General features: G+C 38.6%; 1 protein-coding gene across 1 annotated transcript; it reads left to right on the forward strand.

The window, feature by feature from the left end:
- Window positions 1-552: 552 nt before the first annotated feature.
- Window positions 553-5,430, forward strand: atp6ap1lb (ATPase H+ transporting accessory protein 1 like b; the record flags this gene model as incomplete). Its single annotated transcript, XM_037684118.1, is given in 6 exon segments — window positions 553-590; window positions 1,126-1,208; window positions 2,718-2,956; window positions 3,203-3,253; window positions 3,395-3,638; window positions 3,998-5,430. Coding segments are annotated over 6 exon segments (892 nt in total), but the record flags the coding sequence as incomplete, so codon positions are not given.
- Window positions 5,431-8,418: the final 2,988 nt, after the last annotated feature.

Raw genomic sequence — 8,418 nt, forward strand, 5'->3', positions numbered from 1 at the left:
TAAATAATATTACTGGTAAGTTTTATTTATTCATAGTAACAGAGATTTTGCATTACAGTTTGTTCAACTTGCTACACAAGTTCATTTTTAAACACAACCGATACACTGCAGCAGAATATGTACAAATTTTAGTATGCTCTAAACATATGCATTATTTAAACATTAGCTGAATGGCAAATGCAGTACACAAATAAGTTGAATACGCTTTTTCATTTTATTTTGTAATGTCCTAGCAGGTCTGCATCCAGTGAAAGTAATGCTGACTTCTGCATCACTTTGCAATTTTGTGTATAATATTTTATGAATAAAAGAAGTAAATACTTAGAGAGTGTAACACCAACAACAACAGAAGTTCAATCTTAATCATTCTTCCAGTGAGATTTCACATACAATTTTGGTCCTGGCATGTTTTGAGTAACTGTACACATTGAACTTTCCAGGCAGAATAAAGCTTCCTGTGCACACTGTGCAGACTTTTTTATAGTTAAAATTAATTCAATATTTAACTGCATCTTATGACCATAAAACCATCTGTTTTGTGTTTTTCCACAGCAAAGAGAACCCCCATCAAGCCACAAGAGTTTCATCAAGTAAGTAACAAATCTGTTGTGACAAAAGGCCATATTCAGTCCAACCCACCACAAATTATATCAGATTGATGTATTAGAAAGATGCAACATTGCCTTTTTTTTCTTAAACCTGCATAAATATTTGTTATTAAGCAATATAAGCACATTTATTATTATTTTTTAGATTTGACTCAGTTGAAATCTTAGCACCTCAGTGTCATCTGGCTATATGTGTGCACTTTGTCACAAAACAAGAACAACTGAAATGTGTTTAAGTTATATGATAGGAACATATGTTTCTGAAACAAGATGAGTTGTATGTAAACACTGAAACACTGTTATTGTGAAGTTAAAAAAAAAAACTGCTGATGAGTCAGTGTGATGACGCAAACCACTGGAAATAGATATGAGCCTGAGTAGTAAGGTGCATGCAGGTTCTCTTTGTTCTTTGAAATCATCTGAACTGCGCTAATATGTTGTCAAAATTTGTAATATGCTATTGTGACTGGCTTCACGTATAGCTTCACTGATAAAGTGGTGTGTTTGCATTTTTCAGGTCAAGACGGAGAGTACGGCTTAGAAAGCGAAGAAGTCTTTTTGACACCTGAAGATGAAAACCCCCTCAGGAGAATACTGCAGGTATACAGCCTCAATATTCTTCCCTCCCTATCTCCAGCACATTCAAATGCGCACACTCTGAAACACACAAGCAAAAACCGAGCATGCTCACTCAGCCACACTGCATGACCTTGGATGAAGGAATAATGTTGGTCTCATATTCACCAGAGGTAAAAACATCATTACCACCCACACACAGGACCACTGAGATTGAAAATTAAATCCAATCCTCTGGAATGGTTTACAGGCTTTTATTTCAGTTTTAAATACACCCAAATGTGTTTTAAACTACCATACTGTGTACTTGTAATGTTAACATAAAATGTAAGTGTTCTTCAAATATGTTCTACTGTAAAAAGGTCACACTGAAACAGTGATTGTGCGTATACCATAACATGTAATGTAACCTTATACCAGAAACTGTCCAGATGACTTGATTGAACCCTTTTTTGTGGTAACCTTATACCATTTAGTGACAGTAAACTTTGAGTAAATTACTTAAAAAAAAAAAAACTACAGTAGGCATTCTTTCTCTGCCATCTAATGTAAACTCAAGCATCAAATCATCTCTGACTCTCTGACTCTGACTCTGATCTCAGCCACTACACATCATTGTACGCAGATTCAGAAAGCTCATGTTCTCCATATATTGCTCTTTCCATATTTGAGCTTCAAGTGGTGGCTGGAACACTGAACTTTTTGAACTGCTGACATTTTATGACCACGCAAGCTGGTGAGCTGAAAAGTCAGCTCAGGTTGTTTTTCAAAATAGTTTTGGAAATTAAATGACACAACATGAACATCATTGAAGGCCTCTGGGATGTTTAACTAAGCACGCTTATTAGATATATAGTAGAAAACGAGTAGGAAGGACAATGATACGCTGAAATCTACACATCAATGAATGCCCTAGAATATTGACATGTATCACCATACCATAAACACAGTTTGCTAGTAAATCACCACTGTATTCTCAGGTACATTAACTTAAAAACCATTAGAATTTGGGATCATTCATGTGGAACTTATTCAGATTTTGGTGGGCAGCTGTCATTACCCACTTTTGCACAAGTTGCATGAATGCACAGACCACTGGTGGTACTCTGGTTAACTGTTACTTCACTGCAAGGTTTCCGGTTTGAATGTCAGCTCCCCCATGCCTTTCAGTGTGGTGTTTGTATGCTACCCCTTTGTATGCATTGGTTTTCTTCAGGTACTCCAGTTACCTTATTCAGTTCAAAACACGAACATTCAATTGACTTGCGATGGGTGTGAGTGTGTGGGTGCGTGTCTGTGTCACATGTCTCTGTATTGTCATGTTTCCTGCTGGATACATAAACCAGCTCCCTGTGACCCTGAACAGGAATAAGCAAGTCAGAAAAGTGAGAAGTCTCTGAATGAGACAAAGCCAGATGTCCTCTAGATTGTAGTCAAGGGATGCAACACTGTTGTACCTCATACACTGGGTGCATGTTCATTGCAGTTTCTTTCCTCTTTCTGACTGAATTCCATTTCTTTATATATTTGCAGCCTTTTAAATGGCACCAATCTGGGATGGCTCTCAGTAAAAGGAAGCTTCTACAGTCTCTGATGGGACCCTATGGCCCACTCAGTGTGTCTTACAATGGGAAGCCTTGCATTTTGTTCAAGGCAAAACGCCTGGCAATCCGCTACAGGAACCACACGTTCATAGATCTAACGGAGAAGGTCTTCAGTCCCAACTCACCAGTGGACACTAAAGGCTCCATCTGCACCAAGGATAAAGCTACGTAAGTCCTAACAAACCAGCTATGCTGAAGGAATGTCTTAATGCTTTTATTATGGCAAGATGGACAAATTTGGTGCGCAAGACAGTTTATGCATTTAGAATATTGACAAGTTGCTCCTTTTTTGTCAAACAATTAACTACAAATAAATTAAGAAACACTTAGTTCAACATGCAAATATACTAAGTGTCATATTTTCCATTTTAGAGTGTGGTAAATATTTAATATGTTGGCTTTTCTTTGTCATAGGCTTTCCTTAAAGTTTGGTGATGTGGAGGATTTGCGAAGCCTAGTAATCAGGTAAATAGGTCTAAATCAAAGACTTTTACTGACAAACATTTTCAAAATATCTACTCACAAATTCTCCTTTGATCAAATTACAACACTTAGCCAAAAAGCGCACCTATAAAGATTAACTAAAAGCACTGTCTCCTCCACCAGGCTTCAGATGTCCAACACTTTTTATGAAGCAGCGGGTCAAAACTGGTTCACACTGGACAGTGTTCACATCCAGTACAACTGGACCCAGGAGGCTACATTCAACGCTAGTGAGGTCTACGCTCCTGCCACCTCATCCTACCATTGCCAGCACGTCAGCAGCCTGCACAAATATGACACCCTGCTAGTGCCCAGCTCCCACACTGACACATCTGCTAACTGGCACATAACTTTCACAGATTTCCAGGTACACTGTTGCACAAGAGGCACAGCTTTTATTGTGTGACTTTTGTAAAAATGTCAGCATGCTCACTTTTTGCTGTATTGTTTTCCCCGTATTCCTATGCTGTTTGTGTGCATGCACTTGTATATCTGCCAGCTATTTCCTTTGGTGCTTCATGTGTTTGGCTGACAGTCAGTCAGTTAGTTTACTGTCTATTTGGCAGTTTGCCAATTTGTCTTTATGCTGTCTATTTAGCCATCTGCTAGGATGTCTCAACCTGTCCATCTGTCCAGTGTCTCTGTGCTTGGTAAGCCAAGTAAGAGCCAGTTGTCCTATTTGCCTCATCCTAATCTCATCTTTCCGCCTGCCCTTTGCTTTTCCAGATCCAAGCTTTCAATGTGCAGTCAGACAAGTTTGCGTCGGCCAGTGACTGTGCTACTTTCTTGACGCCAGCTATCCTGATGGGCTTGGTGACATCTTTAATCCTGCTCCTTGTCTTAGCCTATGCTCTGCACATGGTGGTACATCTCAAGCACATTGATCGCTATGAGGAGCACAAAGCCACCGTCTACTTTCCCCGCAGTCCAGAGGCAGAGTTACCAGACAAAAACAGCCTGTGAAGGAGCATGAGGAGCCTGAGGATGATTGAGGAAAGATGGGAAAAGAGAAAGAAGAAAGGCTCCATGGAGAGCAAATGACAACAAGATTGAAAAGCTATCCTCCACATAATTTGTTCCACAAAAAGACACATTTGCTTGTTCATGTGACATTTTATGTCTTAACTACTTTAAAAAAAGCAAAGAAGTGGCTGGATACTTTTTCTTCTTTCCTCATTGACCTGCATCTCCTTTGGACATCCAAACTTCTCCCACAATCGGCTTATTGCCCGATGTCCAAGATCAGCGACTGTCCCGGGGTCCTGAAGGGTAACAACATCTACAAGATTTTGTCCAATCCAGCCCCTAAATCAAGAGGCTTACAATTGTAGCTAATACAGCTAACTCAGATGCTCCAGCTTAAATGTATGTATCACATGGCTCACAAGTGTCATATTACAAGCATCAATCATGGACATTGTCTTTCTAGCTTTCATTAGAGTATACTTTGTCTAACAATGCTGCAAGAATTTTAAACTTCAAATAGTCAATTTTATAGCTGAGATAGCCTTATTAGCTGCATGTCCTAAAAATAGTCAGGTCTAGTAGAGATTCCTATATTTAGGGATACAGAGGGATACTTGCTTGAGATTCAGATTAAATAACTCAATATGGCACAAAGTTAAAGGAGATGGAAAAGCCTTGGTGTGTAAGTAGTGTGAGTATTGGGAACCACTGGTCCAATATCTGGATGAAATGAATGGATCAACACAAATGGCCCTTTAGAGCCACTGGCTTTTTTCACCACACCCTAGAACAGGACTGCTGCTTGGAACTTAACTGTGAAATGGCCTTCAACAGACCAAACAGACACATGGGAGTCTACAAACTAGCACAACAATTGTTAGTAGCAAAAGCTCTAACAATAGACTGTAAAAGACTATTTACAGGGAACTATGCTGCATAAGACGGCCCGTCTAAGGGCATGGCAGTGAATGCAAGTTTTGGGATGCCACATCTTGTTCGGGTCAATGGTTCGGACATGGGAGGAAGCAGGTCTTCATTGGACCACTGGAACTGACTGCCAAAGTAAAGCTACAACTGAGTTGCCATAACATATGGTGAGAGACAGAGTGAGACAATGTGAAAATGAAAGTTAACCATTACAGCTATGTAAAAAAAAAAAAAAAACAGAAACAAACAAACAAACAAACAAAAAATAAATAAATGAAACTCACACCACGCATTCATGTACAGACGTTTCACTTTGCGAAGGTCTTTTTTTTATATTCAGTGTTATCATGAAAAACTGTTAGGTACAGGCTGAAATTACTAGATCTCAAAAACAAAAGGATGTATCAAAACTGTAAATATATAAAGATCTCTTTGATCATATCCGTTAACTATCTCCAGTAACTGCACAACTAATACAAGTACAATTGTGCTATGGGAATTGGTTAACGAATCAATGCATACAATTTTTTTCTATAAGGATTAACATGTTACACCTTCTTCCTATTTGAGCTGGACCAGACAGTGTAAGGCTCAGTTTCATTTAACTGTAAATTACAGTCCAAATTTTTACCATAGACAAAAGATACTATGGAATGCTATTTTCCCACAGGGACCTATAAACTCCATTATTGTGCCAGAAGCCACACTAGCAGCAGTAACAGCATCAGTAAGTGATTACTACTGATTAAAAAACACTCAGCATGACAGTAAATAGATATCTTAACATTTGATATGGCAGTTCTGTCAGTCTGTAGCAGTGTGAAATGTGTTCATGGTCATAAATGTATCCAAAAACTTTGAATTGATTGGAGGCAGTTTGTCCAAGGACAAACTGATGTAAAATGAACAATAAATGATATTCTAAGGGAAAGGTCTGTTGGGTTTTTATATTTAAACACTTTGATGCACTTTATGCATACTGGTAATGTGTATTTATTATTATTATGTTCTTGGGTTTTCTGTTCTAAATAATTTTTCTGTGTTTTTCCAGAGCTGACATTAAACCACAGCTGACTAAAATAATGTTTTATTTTTATGAAGGCCACATTGCCATGACAGCAAGTCAAGAAACAACCTGTACAAAACATCTCTTCTTTATTCCGACACATTTGTCTGTAATAATAAAAAAAAAGAGTTTGATGCATTATGTAGATTCTAACTAAAAAAAAAAAAAAAGTCAATGATTACAGATTTGCAAACCTGTACCTGGATCCTGCGCTGGCTCTATTTCTCTCATGGTGCTATCTGGTTTTTCCTTTTATCTCTTTGTCCAAATATTTTTATTTTCTCCATTAAACTGGAACAGTATTAAACATGTTGGTGCTTACATCTTTTGCAGGAACAGACATGTGTGAAAATGTCATAGAGTAAACTCAAATTTTAATTTAATCACTCTCCATTGATCTTCTAATGCTTATCAATGGTCAGCTTGTGGAAGTAGCAGGGAAGATAAACACAGACATCCCTGGCCCCACTGACACTCTCCAGCTCCTTCTAAAGGATCCCAAGGCACTCCCATGCCAAAGTGGATATATAACCCCTCCAGCGAGTTCTGAGTCTGCCTCTGGGGCTCCTTCCAAAGGGAAATCTCCAAACCAAGGTACCTGATCAGATGCCCGAATCACCTCAATGGACTCCTCTCAATGAAAAGCAGCAGTGGCTCTACTCCTAGCTCCCCGGATGATGGAGCTCCTCACCTTATCTCTACGGCTGAACCTGGCCACCCTATGTTCTTTCAGTCATGAAACATGCCTCATAACAATAGATGAGGGTTAGAATTCAGATTAACTGAAAAATCAAGAGCTGAGCCAAAAGATGAAGCTCTTTCTGGTTTCTGATCCGTTGATTCATCTCACTCTCCATAACTCATGTACAAGACTTCCAGATACTTTAACACCTCTGTTGGAGGTAAAGACTCATTGCCAATCCAGGGGCAGCATTCTCACGTTTGTGATCCAATGAATGTGTTCCAGAGAAAGGAATGTATGTTTGGTTGTAACAGTGCTGATCTTACCATTTGGAGCTTTGTGCTTTGAGCTTGTTATAAGCCAATTATTCAATAGTAGTTTTCTTAATATTAAAATATTATTGTATATAATTATATATAATTGAAGCATGGTTGAGTTACATCATTGTAAGCTATCAGTATCATTCTCCTTCAAGTGAAATGTTTTAATGTATTATTTCAGAACCTTTTGGGGAAATTTCTGCTGTGAGTTTTAAACATTACCAGTCTTTACTGGTAGTGCTTACATGACTTTACCTTGAAAAAACAACAACAACAACATGACTACTTCCCTCACCAATTAGCAGCCTGTGTCAGGTGTTTTCTAAATGTGAAAACTAAAATAACTTGACATAAAACTGATACCACTCTCTCTGTTCTGAGATTATGGCATTCCAGCTGTGTGCAGAGTTGGTCTGGATTTGTGACGAATGTGAACTATTTTCAGTGGTGAATGGGGACCTCTGGTGGTTGCAGCTGCTGAATTACATTTGAATCATTACAGAATGAAATCTGGGTTCACGACTACATACGCAATGGTTTTACTTCTCTTATTGCTGTCATTGTTGGAAAAGGTTTAACTAAAAACAATAAAATCAATCAATAATAAGTGATTTAAATCTAAGTTAAGCTGATAAAACCAAAGGAATGTTGTTTTCAAATAGAAAGTTGGTGCCAACAGTTCTATGTCATCCATGTATCACGATTCTTACAAATACTTGGGAATTTTAATTGATGTACATCTCTCCTTTAAGCCACATATTGAAAACATTTTGAAAGAAGCTGAAATTGAAAAAGGGTTTCTTTTTCAGAAATAGATCTCGTTTAACTCCGATTGCCAGGAAACACCTTGTTGCTGCAATTTTCCTATACCGGCCACTGATTAGAGTGACATTATTTACATGGATGCTCCTGCCAGCTCCTTGCAGATGTTGGGTACTGTCTACCATGACGCACCAAGGTTCATAACAGGTTGTAAATACCCTACCCATTACTGCACTCTGTACTCTTTCGTCAGCTGGTCATCATTATCTACATGTAGGCTCTCACACTGGTTCATTTTCATCTATAAATCCCTCCTTGTTCTGCTGCGTTCTTATATCTCCTCCCACACGTCATGCTGTCAGTGCAGCTACAGCGTGCACTCTCAGGCCTTCATTACCTGCAGCGTTCCCTCAGCGTGGACTGA

Source organism: Nematolebias whitei, chromosome 11 (assembly GCF_014905685.2).
Source record: "Nematolebias whitei isolate Nwh7 chromosome 11, NemWhi1, whole genome shotgun sequence".
Taxonomy (NCBI): domain Eukaryota; kingdom Metazoa; phylum Chordata; class Actinopteri; order Cyprinodontiformes; family Rivulidae; genus Nematolebias; species Nematolebias whitei.